The following is a 19,629-nucleotide window of genomic DNA, read 5'->3' as shown; positions in this document are numbered from 1 at the left end:
GGGTCCTGTAAGAGCAGTGTATGCTCTTAATTGTTGATTCATCTCTCTAGCCCTCTTCTTTGTATTCATCTTCTTATTTTGTGTGTGTGTGTGTGTGTGTGTATGTATGTGTGTGTGTGTGTGTGTGTGCGCGCGTGCGTGCTCACATGCATGGAAATCAGAAGACAACTTTGCAGGAGTCCTGTCCTTCCTCCATGTGGGTCCCTGGGATCCAGCTCAGGTTGTCAGGATGGTGTCTTCCCTGCTGAGTCATCCTTCTGGCCCATTCACTGTAGTTTTATGCTTGCTATTGCTAGATTGTCTGGCTGCCACCAGTAGTGGTTCATTGAGCACTCACAGTTTATCACAGGCTGGTCCAGAGACTGAGTACCACCCTATGCTCCCAGGGAAAAGATACTGGGAAGGGAGGGAAGGTGATGGACAGCAGCATTTCAGGAGCGACCTTGGAACTGCTGCTGACAGTTACTTTATGTGTTTCTGGTACTGGGGAATGCTCCTAAGGCTTTGGGTATGCTAGGCAAGTGCTCCAAGCTATATCCCTAGCCGCTTTTGTTTGTTTGTTTAGACTTGCTAGCTCTGGCTGGTCTCCACTTGTATCTGGGGACAATCTTGAGCTCTTGGCCTTCCTGCCTGCCAAGTACTGGGATTTTAATTATGCACCACCATACCTGGTTTATGGGGTGTTGGGAATGGATCCCAGGACCTTCATGCAAACTAGTTTAGCACCTTGCTGAGCAATGTTCCCAGTCCCTCCAACTGTGTTTTTTTAGCTTCTCATTTTGTGGGCTAGGTAGACTTTAAATTCACTCTGTTCCAGGTAAGCCTTGAACTTTTGATCCTCCATTTGCAGCCTCCCTGATAGCTGGAACAGCATACCTCAAGGCCTGATTGGAATGTGCAGGGAAGAGGGGGTGTTGGTGTCTAACAGACCTGGTGTGTATGGAGGTTCCTGGGCTGCCAAAGTCTACTGGAAACCTGAGGCTCTGTGGGTCTGGGTAGGAATGGGGGAAAGCCCACAAAAGGAACCATTGAGGTGGGGACACCTGCCCAGAGCTGACCTTAGTGAAGGGTAAGATCAGTCCCTGATCTTTCTCCCTCTTGGAGGGAACCCAAACTTTCCCACCTCTTGCCTGGGTCCCACAGGAGGGTTATTTAGATCCTTGTTGAGGCTGCTCTTAGGGATGTGACCAGGCACGTGAGAGGAGGCTGGAGCAGGTTACTAGGTGTGACTGTTTGTGGCAGGATGACATTTGAGGAGATGAGGACATCGCTGAATTCTGTTGCTCTGGGTGGGCAAGTGTGTCTCAGCATTGTCCTATCCTGTGTCCCCTAAGCTTGAGTGTCCCTGACGCTTTGCCTAAAAGTGGCATTGCCAGTCTCCTTGCTTCAGGTAGATGCTCATGCTGTGCAGGGCCTTGGTGTCTATTGGAGAGGTAGCCTTTGTGTTTCTTTCAAGGTGTGTTGTGTTGTCACCATGCTACTTCGTCTCCCCACCCTGTCCGAGTAGATGCTGCAGACATACGTTTGCTGTACTCAGCTGGGCTGGTTAGAGAGCGGATCCTAGGCAAGGGTCCCTGGGAGCACATTCTAGGTCATAGAATAGTGGGTAGAGAGGTGGGAGAGGGATAGGCGAGCCCTAGACATCAAGTTCCTCACACTGATGCTTGGGAACCAAGCTGCAGAGCTAGCGATTTGGACAGACCCGTGTTCTCCATACCCCAGTGACCACTGCTCTTCGAGGTTCAGGAATCTAAAGATAGGCTTCGTGAGACCAGACTAAGGCCCTCCCCTTCAGAACTTTAGACACCCAAGTGCCTTGTGGCTTCTTGTTCAGGCTGGTTTGCTGAGCCATGACTAGTAGCTAATGCTGTCTAAAAATTACCTAGGACCACAGGCTTCAGGAAGCCTAGTGGCCCATGAGTGAACCCTGCCCTCACCCAGAATCATCCTGCTAAACTGTGGGTACAGGAGTGGGAGAGAACTCCCATCCCATCCCCAGCCTTCACCCTGACTTTGGTCTATGATCACTGTGCCAGAAAAGAGATGTCAGGACGTTGTCAGAGCCCAGCCTCTCTTCCTCCCTGGAGACAGCCATGCCTCCTCATTGCACCTCAAACGTCTATGTTCCCACTCTGGCCCTTAACCATGTCCCACTGGATTCCTTGTTAGATAAAACTGTACTATCTTGAGTCAAATTGAGTTTTGTTTGAGAACAAATCTCGTGTAGCCCAGGCTGGCCTTGAATTTGCTTATATCTAAAGCTAGTCTTGAACTTATGATCCTCTTTGCTCTACCTCCGACATCCTGAGATTACAGATGTGCCTCACTATGTCCAGCTGTGCTGTTGGTGTTCTCCCTGTGTCTCTTCCTCACTAGAACAGGAGATACACTGAGGCAGGGAGATGCTGAAATACTTTGCTGTCCTTTCTTGCCTGACACCCCTCTTGGGGCCTTGGATCCTTCATCCGTGCTCCATCTGCATGGACTAAGGACTAGAAAGTGCATGGAACTATCCACCATTTCTTACCCAGTACCTCCTTCCCCAGGCTGTTTGACCATGGGGGTCCTTTCCTGAACCCATGTCTTCCATCTGTGCAAGACTGGTAGAAGACCAAGGCTTGGGTGGTCATCGGTAGCACTTTGGGGTGCTTCTTGGTCTAAGAAAAAAAACAGCTCGAAGCAGGTGCAGTTCAAGTTGGGGCCTAGTGGGGCTGGAGAGATGGCTCAGTGGTTAAGAGCATTGCCTACTCTTCCAGAGGTCCTGAGTTCAATTCCCAGCAACCACATGGTGGCTCACAGCCATTTGTAAAAAGGTCTGGTGACCTCTTCTGGTCTTCAGGCATACACAGACAGAACATTGTATACATAATAAATAAATTTTTTAAAAAAGTTGGGGCCTAGTTGGACTGACTGCTTCAGAGTAACTGTCTATCCTAGACAAGAGGCAGTTCCTGTTGTCCCAGACCTGAGGTGCAGAGCTCCTGCCCCAGGCTCTGAGTAGCCTTGTGCACACAGCCTGTTTGTTTGCTTGTTTTGTTTTTGAGGCCGTGTGTCACTGAGCCCAGCCTCACTACTCACTAAGAAGCTGAAGGTGACCTTGAACTCCTGATCCTCCTTTCCCTACCTCTCTAGTGTTAGGGTCAAAAGGCTCTCTACCAAACTGAGTTTTATCTAAACCCACTCTTATTCTTTTAGGTTTGTTATTTTAAAATGTGTACATGCATTTGTGTGTGTATAGATGGATGGATGTGTATGGATGTAGATGCCTGTAGAATTCAGAGGTGTTGGATCCTTTGGAGCTGGAATTATAGGTGTGAGCTACCTGATGTGGTGCTGAGAACCAAACTCAGTCTTTTTCAGGAACAGCACTCTTGGCTGTTGAGCCACCTCCAGCGCCCTGTTGGTTTGTTTGTTTGAGACTGGAACTTACTACCTCACCTAGGCTGGCCTTCCATTCATGCAAATCCTCTAGGTTGACAGATCCTGTTTGATTGTTGGTGTATCCAGGGGTCTCCAAAGTGTGTCTGAACTCCCAGGTATTCTTGTCCAGACATGCATACCAATGCTAGATCTAAAGTAGGCAGATGTAGTGGTCCTGGGCATCAGGAGCTGGCCACAATGGCTTCGTTTTTTGCCAGACTGTGGGTGAAGTCTCACTGCTTCCATCTCCTAATACCTACGTACATCTTAGGAAGCAGAACCCTGTGCTGGAGAGTGTAGTGACCCACACCCAGCCCTTGTTTATAGCTTTATCTAGGCAGATTGAAGCTCATTAGAAACCCCCTTCCTGGGCTGGAGAGATGACTCAGAGATTAAGAGCATTGGCTGCTCTTCCGGAGTTCTGAGTTCAGTTCCCATCACATGGTGGTTCAGAACCATCTGAAGGCTGGCTGGCCCACCAGGATTAGCAGTATGACTGCTGACCAAGTCCCACCTTTGGTTTCTTCCCTTATCCCTGCCGTGCGCCAGACCCTGAAGTGGGACTTGTGTAACCAGCTGAGAGCCACTGGGAAAGCCTTGTGCAGGGAAGGGTCTGGGAGAATACATTCTGCTTCCAGTGGGTATGTGACTGTCAGAATGCTGCAGTATTGGCACAGGGACCAGAGGACTGGCTTTGTCACCATGGGAACGTGGGTACCTGGATTGGCAGAGCTGGCAATGGCTTAGAGGTGTGACCTAGGCTGTTTAGGACTAACTGGCAAGGCAGCTCAACCTTAAGGCATCCAGCACATTCTTTGATTTAACATTTGAGCATGTGCATTAACAGGGAACTTATCTGAGGCTCTCTTTGTCTTAGACTAGCTGTTTGACATAGGCTGACTGGCCAGTGAGGCCTGTCTTTGTCTCCCCAGCCCTGGGGTTACAGGCGTGCACTACCACACTTGTCTTACTAGTGTGAGCTCTGTGAATCAAATGCAGGTCCTCATGTTTGCATTGCAAGCATTTCACTGACTGAGTCCTCAGCCTTGAGAGGTTCTTTTTTTGGTTTATCAAGACAGGGTTTCTCTGTGTAACAGTCCTGGCTGTCCTGGAACTCACTTTGTAGACCATGCTGGCCTCGAACTCACTGAGATCCACCTGCCTCTGCCTTTCAAGTGCTAGGATTAAAGGTGTGCGCCTCCATCGCCCAGTGAGAGGTTTTTTTTGTTTGTTTGTTTGTTTTGGTTTGGTTTTTGGTTTTTTGGGTTTTTTGAGACAGGGTTTCTCTGTAGCTTTGGAGTCTGTTCTGGAACTACCTCTTGTAGACCAGACTGGCCTCAAATTCACAAAGATCCTCCTGCCTCTGCCTCCCGAGTGCTGGGACTAAAGACGTGCACCACCACCACCACCCAGTGAGAGGTTCTTTTTATGCAAGTCTTCACTGTGTAGCCCAGGCTGGCCTTTAACTCATGATCCTGCCTTTGGCGACTGGACTGCTCCTGTAGGTGTTGGCCGCCCTGATGAACTTAAAATAGGCATTTATGTCAAAGTTGTTATGTGGCGTATATGAATGTCATACCTTCTCTGGATTCTCTCGCGTTAAAACGGGGATAACAGAGCCCTCTCCCCCAAGAACTTCTCCACATTGCTCCTTCAGGTCCTCTGCTTCCTAAATGGCAGAGATGCTGGTTGCCAATCTTCTTGTTCTCACACAGATTTTTTGGGACGTCTGTTTTGCTGATCAAGGGAACTAAGACCTAGGTGAGGCCCTCCAGGGCTGGTTAAGCTAACAACTGCAGCAAACACTGGGCACCTGGTGCTGCTGCTGCTCCTGGCAGGTTCCAGCCCCATCAAATAATGCAGATGGTAAAGGAGGCCAAGATGGAAAGGGTGACTGGCAGAAAGACCCTGCAGGGAGAGAGAAAAGGAGAAGAGCCGGATCCGACTGTGGCCCTGTCTCTGCTACCTTACCCTGCCACCATCTCATACTTGCTGACTGCCTGATCAGGAAGAGAACTGATGTTTTGTGGGGGCTGGGTGACTGATCCATTTTTAGTGGCAGCTGCAGGAAGAGTGCTTCCGCTTGTCCCCTGGAAGGCCAGAGAAAGGCTGCCCTTGGGAAATGGGTCAGCTGATAATGTGTCCCAGAGCCTTCTGCCCACACCCTCACTTGCTCTGCTCTTGGGTGGCCAGCATTTATGCTAGACACAGACGTGGTCCTGCTGAGGTCATTGAATTTGAAAGTCACTATCCCTGCCAGGTGGTTTGACTTGGTCTACCCAGTCTCAGTGCCATCTCTGAGCTCCTATGCCTTCTCTGCATGTCTGTGAAATGAACATTATGTTTGTGTTATCTGTGTGCATGAGTGTGCACATGTGTATTGATGTGCACCTGCACACGTGCGGAGACTAAAGGAGGAGGACATCAGGTGTCCTCTTCTTTCCTCTCCACCTATTTCTCTGGGGCTTGACTTTTATTTGTTCTGTTTTGTTTGAAACAATATAATGGCCTGCCTTGAACTCACAGAGATTCTCCTGGCCTCTGCCTTCCTTCTGAGTGCTGGAATTAAAGGTGTGCACCACTATTCTGGGCTTGTTTTGTTTTTGCTAGGCTGGAAGCTAGCAAGCCCCAGTGAGCCTCCTCTCCCTGATGCCCTTTGGAGCTGCGGCTTATAGGCATTTGTGGGGACACCTGGCTGGTATGTGGGTGCTCCCATCCTCATGTTTATACTACAAGGGCTCTTAACTTTTGAGTCATCTCTGGCTACATTACATACTTTATTTTTCTTAAGGCAGGGTCTCTTGTAACCCAGGCTGGGCTCCCGTTCCTAACCCTCTGCCTCCACATCCCTGGATCCAGGATAACAGACCCTTGTTACCATGCTGTGTTATGAAGTGCTGGGGTCTCCCAGGCTTCCTGCATGCCTGCTGAGGGTTCTGCCAAATGCACTGCTGAGACAGCTCTACCTATGGAGACTTTTCCCTGCCCAGGCCTCTGGTCTCAAGCTCCCTGTGGCTGCTCTTCTCTGAGGCCACTTGCCTTGTGGTTCTGTGATTTGGACAGCTAAGTTATTTTGGTTTTCATTCTCAGGTGCTCCACACCAGTACCCATCCTGGCTCCTCTCTGCAGGGTGCCTCGCTACCCCACAGTATTACCTAGAGTGTGTCATGCAGTCTTTAAGAGTGAGTGTTGACACTTCCTCAGCCTTTCCTTGACAAAATCAGGCATCCAGACCCCGGCCTAGTGGCTGATGCCTGTAGTCCAAACACAACACCTGCTTATCTTGTGTTTTGTTAATACATCCTGTGTGGCCCAGTTTGGCCTTCATCTCATTGTCCTTCCTCAGTCTCCTAAGTGCCAGAATCACAGGTGCCTGCTGCAGTACCCAGCTCTTCCAACGTTTGGGAGCCTGAGGCAATGGATCTCAACTGTCAGTCCTTCTCCGAACTGCAGTGAGCTCCAGATTAGCCTGGGACCAAATCCCTTTATCAAAAAGAAGAAAAAAGTCTGTCAGTGAGGGGTTTGTCACAAAATATGAGGACCTACGTTTGTCGTCAGTACCCTTGTAAAAGGTCAGGTGTTGGGTACACACTTATAACCGCAGCCCTGCAGTGGTAGAGATGGAAGGAAGGGTTGCTGCAGTTTCATGGCCGGCCAGCCTAGCCCAATTGACAAACCTTGGGCCCCTTTCAGTGGCCCTGTCTCAAAAAGTAAGGTGGAGAGCAGTCGAGGAAGGACATCTGAGGTTAGTGAATAACTGCCACACACATGCGTGCATATGTGCATGGGTACTCATACATAAAAATAGAATTTAAAAAGAATGACGGGCAGTGGTGGTGCACACCTTTAATCCAAGCACTCGGGAGGCAGAGGCAGATGGATCTCTGTGAGTTTGAGGCCAGCCTGGTACACAAAGTATGTTCCAGGACAGCCAGGGCGACACAGAGAAACCCTGTCTCGAAAAACAGAACAAAAAAAAAAGGAGAATGAGGCAAGTCTGGTAGTACACACCTTTAATCCTTGCAAAGACAGACAAATGTCTGAATTTAAGCCCAGAACTACATAGTGAGACTGTCTCAAAATATAAGCCAACTCAATAAAATGAAAGAAAGAACAAATGCCATGTTCCTCAAGTTTCTGTAGGAACTGAAGTGGTTTCCTTTCTTCTCTGCCTGGCACCCTCCACCCCACTACACCACCACTTTCTCACCTTGAACATCTGTTCTTATCTCTGTGTCAGAATATGCGGAGTTTTTGCACTGCAAGTCCAAAAAGTTTACAGACTTCGATGAAGTCCGGCAGGAGATCGAAGCAGAGACTGACCGGGTCACGGGGACCAACAAAGGCATCTCCCCAGTGCCCATCAACCTTCGGGTCTACTCACCACACGGTAGGTAGCTTGGATGGGGACCAGGGGAGCCGGTATAGTTTTCCTATTCAGTAGGATTGTTCCTCTTCCCGAGCTTCTGAGAGATGCATCATGACTAGGAAGCCTTGGGAGGGGTTGTCAGGAGTGGGCATGGACGTATGCCTTTACCTCAGTTCTGTGAGACAAGGGCCAGAAAACATATTAAGACTCCATCTCAAACAAAAGCAAAAACACAGGACTGAGATTGGAGCTCTGTGGTCAGGCACTGTGTAGCAAGCATGAAGTTGGTCTCCAGTACCACATTTAAAATAAAAATGGGCCAGACGTGGCAGTGTATACACCTGTAACCCCAGCACTCAGTATGCTAAGACATAAGGACTTTGTATTTGATGCTGAAAGTAGCTAAATTTTTGTAAAAAGTAAAAGTTTTTAAAATTTAACTTTATGTATATGTATATTGCCTGGATGTCTGTATACATACCATACACACAAACACACACACACACACATCTAGTGTAGAAAAAAGTGTCATATCCCATGGAACTGGAATTACAGGTGGTTAATGAGCCACTGTGTGGGTCCTGGAAGTTGGACCCAGGTCCTTTTCAAGAGCCAGTGTTGGTAACTGCTCAACTCCTTTTTTGTTTTTGTTTTTGGTCTTTTTGAGACAGAGTTCCTCTGTGTAGCCCTGGCTGTCTTGGAACTCACTCTGTAGACCAGGGTGGCCTCAAACTCATCTGCTTGCCTCTGCCTTCCGATTGCTGGGACTAAAGATGTGCACCACTGCCTGGCTCATTTTGTTTTTAAATATATTTCTTCAAATTTTCTTTTCTATGTGTGTGTGTTCTCACATTTATGGTGCATATGTGGAGGTTGGAGGACAACTTATAGGAGTCTATCTCTCCTTCCACCACGTAAGTCCCAGGAATCGCTCTCAGGTTATCAGATTTGGTGATAGTAATCTTTACCCACTGAGCTATTTCACTGGCCCCGTTCTCTCTCCTCTTCCTTCCTCCCTCCCTTTCTCCCTTTCTCCCTTCCTTCCTAAAACAATACATAAGGAGCCCAGACTGGCCTCCTTATATGGTTCAGATGACCTTGAATTCCTCATCCTCGTGCTCCTATCTCACCAGTGCTAAGATTATAGACACACGCATCCAGACATGGCTATGTGGTGCTAGGAATGGCATGCAGGGCTTTGGGGGTGCTAGGTGTGCACTTTACCAACTGAACTCCAGCCCTGGCCCGAGCAACATAATAAGTTCACACCCAGACTCTGCTTCAAACACAGAGAAGGTGTGAGAAGAAGGGACATGGCTCAGTGAGTGGACTTGCTGTTCCAGTGTGAAGACTGCGTTCTCCCACAGCAGCGAACAGCACAGCATTGTGTCTGTGTGTCTTTAGTTCTGGAACCAGGACCCTGGGACAGATAATGTGGAGCTGAGTTAGTAGCTCTAGGTAGCTCTTCCCAATGAGGAGAATAAAAGATACGGTGTAGGAACCAGCAAAATAGTTCACCAGGTAAAGGTATCTATTGGCAAGCATGACGACCAAATTCAGTTCCCAGGATCCATGTGGTAGGAGAGAGCTGTCTACTACATATTCTCTGACCTCCATCTATGGACCTTGGTATACATCGTGTTCTCTCTCTCTCTCTCTCTCTCTCTCTCTCTCTCTCAGTAAAATTAATAAATTTAAAAAAAAAATAAATATGGTAGAGAACAATATGTGGGTGAACTGACCTCCACATGCATGTGCCCATAAGGGGATACACCAAACATGCAAAGTACACACAGAAGTGTGTTCTAGTAGGAGTGTTAGGAGTGGTCCCAACATATGACTCCCCCTGGGAACTTGCTGATGTCCACTGGATCTCTTCAGGGCTGGGCTATGTGTGTGCTCTGAACCCTTTCCAGTCTCTAACCACTTTTGCTTTTTGGTTTCGCTCTCAGTGTTGAACTTGACCCTCATCGATCTCCCAGGAATCACTAAGGTACCAGTGGGGGACCAGCCACCAGACATCGAGTACCAGATCAAGGATATGATCCTGCAGTTTATCAGCCGAGAGAGCAGCCTCATTCTTGCCGTCACTCCAGCCAACATGGACTTGGCCAACTCAGATGCCCTCAAACTGGCCAAGGAGGTGGATCCCCAAGGTGACCCTCCAGCCCCAGGGAAGCAACTCCCTCTAGTAGTGCTAGGTCCCTTCCCTAGTGCTCTTTCTGGCCCAGGACTGTGTTAGAAAGAGGTCTCCTGGGATTCCCCTGTGTGGTGGGCATCCCTTGCACCACTTAAAATAGACATTCATCGTTAAGTATTGATGGGGTCCACTCTGCCAGCCCTAGAGGGTGGTGTCTGCCTGTGCTAGTCAACTTTCCACCAGTAGAACCAACACCCGGACATAGGCATCATCTTTAAAGAGCATACATTTAGGCTCATTTCAGAGGTTCCTGGTTGTGATTGGTGGCCTGTGAGAAGACAGCACTTCATTGTGCATATGGGGAGCAAACCCACTCACCTCATACCCAGGGAACAGAACGGAGTAAGAAAAGGGATGTGGGACCCCAGTGACCAGAAATCCTCAAGGAGACCTTACTTCATAAAGGCAGATAGTCTAGCACATGAACCTTTGGTGGATCTTTAACGTCTGAATTTTAGTCTACAGCTGTTTCTCTGGTAGAATTGCCTAGGGACAGACTGGAGATGCAACCCAGCATGAATGAGGATCTAGGTTCCATCCAAGGGCTCATCTGTTAAGAGCACTTTCTGCTGGGCATGGTGACACACACCTAGAACTTGATAGGCAGAGGCAGGTGGATCCCTGTGAGTGCAAGGCCATCCAGGGCTACATAGTGAGACCCTGTCTAAAAAAGAGAAAGGAAAAAAACATTCGCTGTTTTTGCAGAGGACATGAGTTTGGTTTCCAGCATCCACATGGTGGCTCGCCACAATCTGTGACTTCAGTTCCAGGGAACCTGACACCCTCTTCTGACCTCTGTGGGCAACAGACATGCACATGATGCACAGGACAGATGTGCACACCACACACTTATGTTCATAAAAATAACAGTTGATCTAATAAAATTAAAAAGGCATAGAAAATGTAAATCAGCAAGACACAGTCTTTAGCAGCAGCGTTCGTAGGACAGTTATAATTCCAGACACATCTGTCTGCAGCGTACAGTCTTCCCTGTTGAGGTGGGAACATTTTGGGGGTGGCCTGGGCTATAGCTCATTTGGTGGTGTGCTTGCCAAGTACACAGAATCCATCACTACATGAACTTGGTGTGGTGCTGCACACCTGCAATACAAGTACTCCAGAAGTGAGGCAGGAGGTTCAAGAGTTTATGCTTATCTTCTGCTGCATACGAGTTTGAGCAAGCCTGGCTGCATTAGAACTTTCTCTCTCTCGCAACAAAAAAAAAAAAAAAAAAAAGGAAAATAAAACCTGGGAAAAGGGCATGGACAATCTGGTGGGGATTTTGAGAAGGAGGAGGATTGTGAGGATACAGAATGAGCTGAAAGTACAAGGCTTTGCTGGTCCTCCTAAGGGGCCTCCAGCACATGTCAGTCATGTTACCCACTGTCCACACACAGAATGGGCATGGCCACAAGAAGGTATTAATGTAATGAGACAATGCAAAGTGGACATCACCATGGTGAGGTGTCTTCTGCGAGCACACTGACCTCCTTTAGTTATTTTTTCCTTTTTTTTTTTTTTTTTTTTTTGCCTTTGAAAGTACTCATGGTTATTATGGAAAAGAAAGTTACCGTGGAAAAGCCAGGAGCCCACAGAGCCCCAGAGCTCGCCGCTTCCATGTAGATAGCCCTGGACAAACTTCCTCTTACACGTAAACCTCATTTATTTATTTATTTGTGTGTGTGTGTGTGGTTTTTTTTTTTTTTTTTTTACTTATTTGGTTTTTCAGGACAGGGCTTCTCTGAGTAGCGGCTCTGATTTTTCTGGAACTTGCTTTGTAGACCAGGCTGACCTCAAACTCACAGAGAACCACCTGCCTCTGCCTCCCAAGTGTTGGGATTAAAGGCCTATTCCATTATCACTGGGCAAACTGTTATTTCTTAAAGTGGGACAGTCTGTCATTATTTTTGTGTGTGTATCTGTAATGTGCCCTTGTTTTGTGGTTGTTGCTTTGGTTTTTGTGCTTTTTATTTTTCAGTTGTGGTTTCAGAATGTAGTTCTGGCTAACCTGACTTCACTATATGGACCAAGGTAGTTCCAGTATCAGATAGCCACCTGCCTGTGCTCCCAAGTGTTGGGATTGCAGGTTCACGCCATGCCCGCCCTATTTTATACTATAGTGACAGTGTGGAAGCCCCATTGTTTAACTACCTGCTCCTTATCCTCACTGTATCTGTTCTTATCAACAGATGTTTCCACTGGTGTCCATGCCACAGGCCCCTCCCATTCATTTCTTTTTGTAGTGTGACCTGTTCCCTATTAGCTCTGTGAATATTTTAGGTGCAGTCCCTTTCAGAGTAGTGCCAGCTAATGCAGTCACCTCTTATTTCCAAGCTGATACCAGTCTCTGTGGGCCTCTGTTGGCTCCTGATGTGTCTTGGTCGTGTGGTACATACAGGTAACATGTGCACATGTGTACCCAGCCTGTGCTGGGTTTCTGATGTGTCAGGTTGTTCATGTTCACTTAGACAGGACCTTGTGTAGTCCAGATTGGTTTCAAACCCTGTGTAGCTAAAGATGACCTTAAACTTTTGATCCTCCTGCCTCTACCTCCCGAGTACTAAGATTACAGGTGTGTACCAACATGCCCATTATAATTGGGTGCTTAGGAAAGAGCTGCAGGCTCCTTGCCAAGTACTCTACAGCTTAGCTGGCACTGGGGAGGAACCTAGGGTTTGTGAATGCTAAAGTAAGTATGGTCCATGGAGTTGCACCATCCCCTACCCTGGCCTGGAAGCTCAGCTTACAAACTGTTTGGATGAATTGTGGTCAGAACCCCAAACTAAAAAATTTTGGCTGCAGGGATTAATGAGTAGAGGTGGGGCCCAGAAGCACAGTGGATTTGGGGGTGTCGCTTTGCTGTGGGGTGTACTAACTTTGGCAGACGTGGTGAAAACTTTGGTGTGGTCCTTGGAGTGGAACTTGAGCCAGGTAACAAGGAGCCCTGGAAACAGTTGCTCGGGTTCAAGTGTGATGTTGGGAATGGGCAGGGGAAGATTCCCTGGTTCTGCTGTGACCCACCTACATTCTTGGCCACTGTTTATTGAGAAAGCACTTGCCTCTTGATAGTCATTGGAGCTCTAATTGTCATTTTACACTGCCAACAGGCACGCAGGCAAATGACACAATAACTTACTTGTCTCTTATCTCATGGCCCGTCAGAGGACCCCAGGGGCCCTTCCTCGTGACCCCTTCTGACTTCTGGGCTCTTTCAGGCCTACGGACAATCGGTGTTATCACCAAGCTGGACTTGATGGATGAAGGCACAGATGCCAGGGATGTCCTGGAAAACAAGCTACTGCCCTTGAGAAGAGGTATGCAGGACTGGGGTGGACCTACAGTGATTCTGAATTACAGCTGTCTTCTGGAACCTTAGGAAGCAAGTAGGCAGCCAGACTTGGTGCATGCTATAATCCCAGCACTCTGGAGGTATAGATGTGAGTCGGAAATTCCAGGTCATTTTTGGCTACATAGCAAGTTCTATGCCAGCCTGGGTTGCATGAGACCTCATCTCAAACAAACAAATATAAAATGCTTTTTCAAAAGGTTCTAGGAATGAATCTCAGTGGTAGAGCCCTTGCCCAGCATATGCTAGGAACAAGGTTCATTCTCCAGCTACACAAACAGAACACAGCAAAGAGACTCATACTGCTTGATTCTGCCTATTGAAGGACCCTAGAGCCGTAACTTTCCAATATGTGGATGGTGATGTTTAGGCATTGGAGAATAACCAGGCATGGACACACACCTGTCAGTCCTACATTTAAAAGCCTGAAGTGGACGGATCATGAGTTTGAGGACAGCTTGGGGTAAAGCACTGATGACCTGACTTTGGAATTCACATAAAGGTAGAAGGAGGAACTGACTCCATTTGTCCTCCTACCTCCATTATTGAGAACATTTTTGAAAACTTTTTGGCTCCTTGGAGTGGGGCTGAGAAGTGCTTCCCTAGCTAGTGGAGGCTGAGGGATGGAATGCTAGGACTAAAGAGGAAGTGAGGCCTTGTTACTCTGCTCCACAACTGGGAGTGCTCCTCCTTAGACCAAGGGGTTGCTCAGCATCTCCAGGCACTGGTTGTATTGAGAATCCATGCATTTGGACTCATGACCTCATCCTCTTCTTCCTTCATGATGGCAGTTACATGACCTCTGTCTCTCTTTGTCTTCCCAAGAATGACATCTCTCCCTTCCTCTCCACTTGTGAGAGGTATCTTCTGACCCTGACTCTTCCACTGCGTCTTCCCTCCTACTTTACAGACTCAGACAGCTGCCGTGTGACTGTTGCCCTGAGCACCCATCCTTTTTGTGTTACTGTATATATAGTGCTTTGTTTTGTTGGTGCTGTTTGAGACAGGCTGGCCATGAGCCTCCTGCCTCAGCCTCAGCTGAGATTCTAATATGTACTGCCACACTGGGCTTATTCACTTACATATGCATATATATTTTTTATTTTTGTTAATTTTCATTTTTGACATGTTTTTGTTTTTAAGGACTGCATGCCTAGTGACTATCACGACATAACGCAGGGCCACCTTTAACTTAGCACCTTCCTCCTCAGACATCTCAGTCAGGGGCCACCAAGCCTGAGTCTCGTGGGTTTTGCTTCATTTATTATTTGCATGTAACTATGGGGGTATGCATGATGTTTGTGGCAGGGAAGTGACACAACTTGGGTGTGGAGGTCAGGAGACAACATTTTAGAGTCAACTCTTTGTCCATCACATGAATTCTGGGAGGTCAAACTCAGGTCATCAGGCCTGGCAGCTAGCCATTTTACTGCTGAGCCATGTGCTGTCTGTAGTGGATTTTAATATGAAAAGATAGGCTATCTTCTCTTTACCTTGTTTTCCAGGGGTTTGTTGTTGATGGTGTTTTTGTTTTGGAATGTTTTTATGTCTTTATTTTTAATTTAATTCTTTTTAAACTCACTGTTTGGGTATGTGCAGCCTTCTTGGAGGCCATAGGCTGAAGTTAGAGACATCCATGAGCCACTGACATAGGTATTGGGAGAAGTAGTGTCATAGTGTGCTCTCTGTTACTGTGATAGACACCATGGCTAGAAGCCACTTGGAGAAAAAAGGCTTTATTTGGCTTACAGTTTGTAGCCCATCATGGAAGGAGCCTGAAGTCAGGAACTGAAGCATAGGCCACAGAGAAACGCTGCTTGTTGGCTTGCTTTCACCCAGTAACCTGCTCTGCCCCATTTCTTTGTGTGGTGGGGAGTGATTTTGAGATAGGGTTTCTCTGTGTAGTGCAGCCCTGGCTGTCCTGTAACTCACTCTGTAGACCAGGCTACCATGAACTCAGGGCCTGCCTCTAGTTTAATCCCTAGAGCTGGGATTAAAGGCGTGCACCACCACACCCATCTTCAGCCTGCTTTCTAATACACCATGGACCACCAGTTCAGGGGTGGCACTACTCAAAGTGAGCTGGGCACTCCTGCAGCACTCACTAATAAAGAAAATGCCTACAGGCCAATCTTATAGAGTCAGTTCCTCAATTAAAGTTCCTCTTCCAGATGATTCTAGCTCTTAGTAACGACAAACACTACCCAGCACAAGGGGGAAGTGCTTGTAACTACACAACTGTCTTTATTTTGTGGTGTTGGAGTGGGAGCCAGGGCTTTCCAGTGTTGTTCAGGACTGTCCCTGTTGAGCTGTCCCTTCTGCCCCTCATAGTTATCTTTGAAGCTCAGTCTGGAGACTTTTCTGCCCATCTTCACCTCCTTCCACATTTCAAGTTGCTTTCCCCAGCTACCTTCCATTGTTTTCCATCCTTAGTGAGGTCTCCGCCATCCTGTGCCCTCTTTGGTCAGTAATTTATGGGGCCAGTCTGTTTCTAACTTTTACTGGCCCAAGCCAAGCCAGGTCAACACTGGGAGCACAGCACTGTGTCCTTCCTAATGTAATGCATGCCTTGACCTTCTCTCTTTAGGCTACATTGGTGTGGTTAACCGCAGCCAGAAAGACATCGAGGGCAAAAAGGACATACGGGCTGCCCTGGCAGCTGAGAGGAAGTTCTTCCTTTCTCACCCAGCCTACCGGCACATGGCTGACCGAATGGGTACCCCACACTTACAGAAGACCCTGAATCAGGTACAGCCGAGGTTTGAGGCTGCCATGTAGAGTGGGGCAATCTGCACTGTACAAGAGTATGGATCTAGACTGTGCCATTCTCGGGCTCCGGCAAGTAACAAGGCTGTCACTCTTTCTTGTTATTCCCATCCTATGTGTTTTTCATTGCAGGCCTGTTGAGGACCAGGTGAGTCATGAGCTGGTGTTGTGACTATTTTAATCTATTAGTGTCACTGTTGTTTTAAAGGCCACTGCAGGGGGCTGGAGAGATGGCTCAGTGGTTAAGAGCACTGCCTGCTTTTCCAAAGGTCCTGAGTTCAATTCCCAGCAACCACATGGTGGCTTCCAACCATCTGTAATGAGGTCTGGTGCCCTCTTCTGGCCTGCAGACATACACACAGAATATTGTATCCATAATGAATAAATAAATAAATATTAAAAAAAGAAAAAAAAAGGCCACTGCAATCTTGGGGTTGGTAACAGTCGGTCCAGGCTGGTGACTGCAGCTAAGTGGGAAGATGCTACAGTGTGGACTATTGGAATCTAAAACCCTTCCCAGCCTCAGAGCAAGCAGTAGTTGGCCCAGCTTTCCCATGCTTCCCTCCTCTTACCCACCAAAGGAGAATAGCTGTTCCTTCTGTTTCCTAGGGTAGAAGTCAGTGAGGCCACATGTCTGCAGCACAGGGTACATATTTGTGTGAAAGGGAACAGTCTTCAGGGACTGCCATGTTTTTCACAGTCATGAAACAGAAAACTGGTAAGTGCAGACAGAGGCAGAGATCAGAATCCCCAATGAGGGTGTTAGGCTCTGGCTCCATGCTAGAACACCTATCTGGAATCTACTTGTTAGGGGCTAGGAGTGTTGCATAGCAGTATAGTGCCAACCTAGCATGTGGGAAACCCTGGGTTTCTTCTCCAGCACCACATAAATCAGTGTTGTTCTGCGTCTGTAATCCCAGCGCTCAGCTCAGATCAGGAATCCAGGGGCTTCTCTCAGCTACATTATTTGGGATAAATGAGAGTCTGCCTGAATCAAAAAAACAAGCCAAGTCCCTCAGTTGTGCGTGGACTGGGGCAGAGGCACTGTGTACAAGGGCAGTTGTCCTTTGAGAACATCCATTGTGCCAATCACTAAACAAGCTATCAGATAAATTCCATGTTAGCTACAACTGGGGATCACTGCAAGATGCTCATCCTTAGAGCAACTGGAACAGGAATTGGGCAGTGTGTCTTGTAGGCAGGGGCCCATTGGGCGTAGGCAGAGTGAGGAAGGACAGATAGGAAGGAAAACCCTCCACAGGCCCTGGGGCTGCTTGTGAGCCTGGTGTGTAGACTGGCCAGTCCTCTTGAACTGAAGGGTGTTTTGTGGGGCACTGGTTGTCCCTGCTCCTCTCTGTAAGCCCAAGATTATGGTCCACAGGTGGCTCAGCAGGTACAGCCACCTGCCACTTGTACCTAAGGACCTGATTTCCATCCCCAAAAGTCATAGATAGGTAGAAGAAAGCAATGGACTCCATAAAACTGTCCTCTGACTCCACACAGGCTCCCTGGCATGTGCACTTCCCACCCCCACAATAATAGGCAAAGAAGTGCTATAAAAACTAGAGCTGTGCACACCCGGCCTGCCTGAGGCCCGGAGCTTCCCTTGAGGACAGCAGGACTTGAACTCAGCACAAGCAGGAACCTCTTCTACTCCCCTCCTCTAGCGTTGTGTCTTCAGAATCCTTGTCTTCTCTGCTGATGGGAATCCACCTGCTGTGACGTGCTTTTGCTCTGTCCCTTCTTCTCCCTCCCATCTCCCTGCAGCTGTGCCCCCACTACTTCTTAGGATACCTTTGGGTCTCAGTTGGACCATCTATAGCCCTGGATGTTATTCGGCATCTGCCTACGGGCTTTCTGCAGCACCTTGTGCCATCCATCCAGCTTCTGTCCATGTCCTGATGTTTTTGTCTAGAGTTTTGTATCTCTCATTCGCTTGCACCCACAGCTCTGGGTGTTGTGGCTGAGAGTGAATTGTGTTCTTTCCTGGCCTCTAGGCCTGGGCTACCTTGTCTGACACTTACCTGTTCCCTACAGCAACTGACCAACCACATACGGGAGTCACTGCCAACCCTGCGCAGCAAACTACAGAGCCAGCTTCTGTCCTTGGAGAAGGAAGTAGAAGAGTACAAAAATTTCCGGCCCGATGACCCCACACGCAAGACCAAAGCCTTGCTGCAGTATGTACCCGCTCCCTGCCTTACCCCATTGCCTGTCCAATTCATTCTGCTCTCCATTCAGTCCCTGTCCTAAGCTGCCCATGATTGGGGGTCAGACTCTTGACATTTCAACATGACATTGCCATTGTAGGGTACATGCTTAGAAGTCATGCACTTGCATTACAGCAAAAGGTGAAAAATCACATTGTTTTAATAAATTATCATTTTGTATTGTTCTACATTCATTGCTGTAGTTGGCTGTGGCTTGTGGCATGTAAGTTAGACACATCAAAATTGACATATTGTTAAGATCATCATCCCAGCCCTTGGGAGGTGGAAGCAGGAAGATAAATCAAAAGTTCCTGAGCTGAGATGGTGGATCATCAAGTTAAAGTGCTGCCTCAAAGTCTGGCTTCAGCTCCATCCCCAGGATTGACATAGTGGAAGGAGAAAATCCACTTTGATGGTTCGTCCTCCACATGTGCACTGCGACACACACACGTGACTATTCAGAGTACTGCTGCTTCTTCAGAGGCCTGAGTTCAGTTCCGGGCACCCAGATGGTAGCTCACAACCATCTAGAACTGTAGCACCAGGGGACCTGATGCCCACTTTGTCTTCACTCAGACACATGTGCATGTAAATAAAAATTGTTTGAAGCCAGGGACTGGAAAGGTAGCTAAATTGGTAAAGTTACCCAAGGACCTGAGTTTTGGGTCTCCAGCATCCATGTAAGAAGACAAACACATTAACACACACTTGTACTGCAAGCACCGGGGAGTGGGGAGACAGATTGATCTTTGCTCACTGGTCAGCTTGTCCAGCCAAATCATGCTCAGTGAGAAATTGTCAGATTGGAAAGGATTTAGGAAGACACTAGAAACACATGCGCATGCATGTTTTACAAGAGACCCTGTCTAATTAAAAGAAGAAGAAGAAGAAGCAAGAGAACAAGCAAATATGTTGTGATCAACTGAGTGTGTTGGCTGACACACACACACACACACACACACACACACACACACACGCCTTAGCCACTTGGGATGCTGAAGGCAGAAGGGCTGTTGAGCTCTGGGTTCAAGGCCAGCCCTGCTTTAGAAACAATCTGTAACATCAGAATCTGAAATGATTATTTGCACCCTTTTATCCCCCCCCCTTTTTTTTTTTGGAGGGAGTGCATATTCTGTAGCCCAGAGTGTGGAGGTCCAAGGGTGACATTGAAAAGTCAGTTCCTTCCTTGTATCATTTACTTCCCAGAGACTCAATGACAAGTGCCTTTACTCATTGAACTATTCCATATTGCTGTCCACCATTCCCCTCTAAATATATATATTATTACACAAACTATCAATATAATACTTCTTATGGT

General features: G+C 47.7%; 1 protein-coding gene across 14 annotated transcripts in view; it reads left to right on the top strand.

Moving 5' to 3' along the window:
• The window catches only part of Dnm2 (dynamin 2), an 87,364-nt gene that overhangs the window by 33,506 nt on the left and 34,229 nt on the right, over positions 1-19,629 (top strand). For all 14 annotated transcript variants that reach the window (XM_048446505.3, XM_085689849.2, XM_048446504.3 and 11 more), the window contains exons 3-7: positions 7,661-7,810; positions 9,742-9,945; positions 13,205-13,303; positions 15,923-16,083; positions 18,139-18,281. In XM_048446505.3, the coding sequence (XP_048302462.1) occupies positions 7,661-7,810; positions 9,742-9,945; positions 13,205-13,303; positions 15,923-16,083; positions 18,139-18,281 (757 nt within the window). The remainder of the gene's footprint in view (positions 1-7,660; positions 7,811-9,741; positions 9,946-13,204; positions 13,304-15,922; positions 16,084-18,138; positions 18,282-19,629) is intronic.

The sequence above is a fragment of the Myodes glareolus genome, chromosome 4 (assembly GCF_982192425.1).
Source record: "Myodes glareolus chromosome 4, mMyoGla1.1, whole genome shotgun sequence".
Taxonomy (NCBI): domain Eukaryota; kingdom Metazoa; phylum Chordata; class Mammalia; order Rodentia; family Cricetidae; genus Myodes; species Myodes glareolus.
Note: the sequence above shows the minus strand (reverse complement) of the source record. Positions and strands in the feature narration are given on the sequence as shown.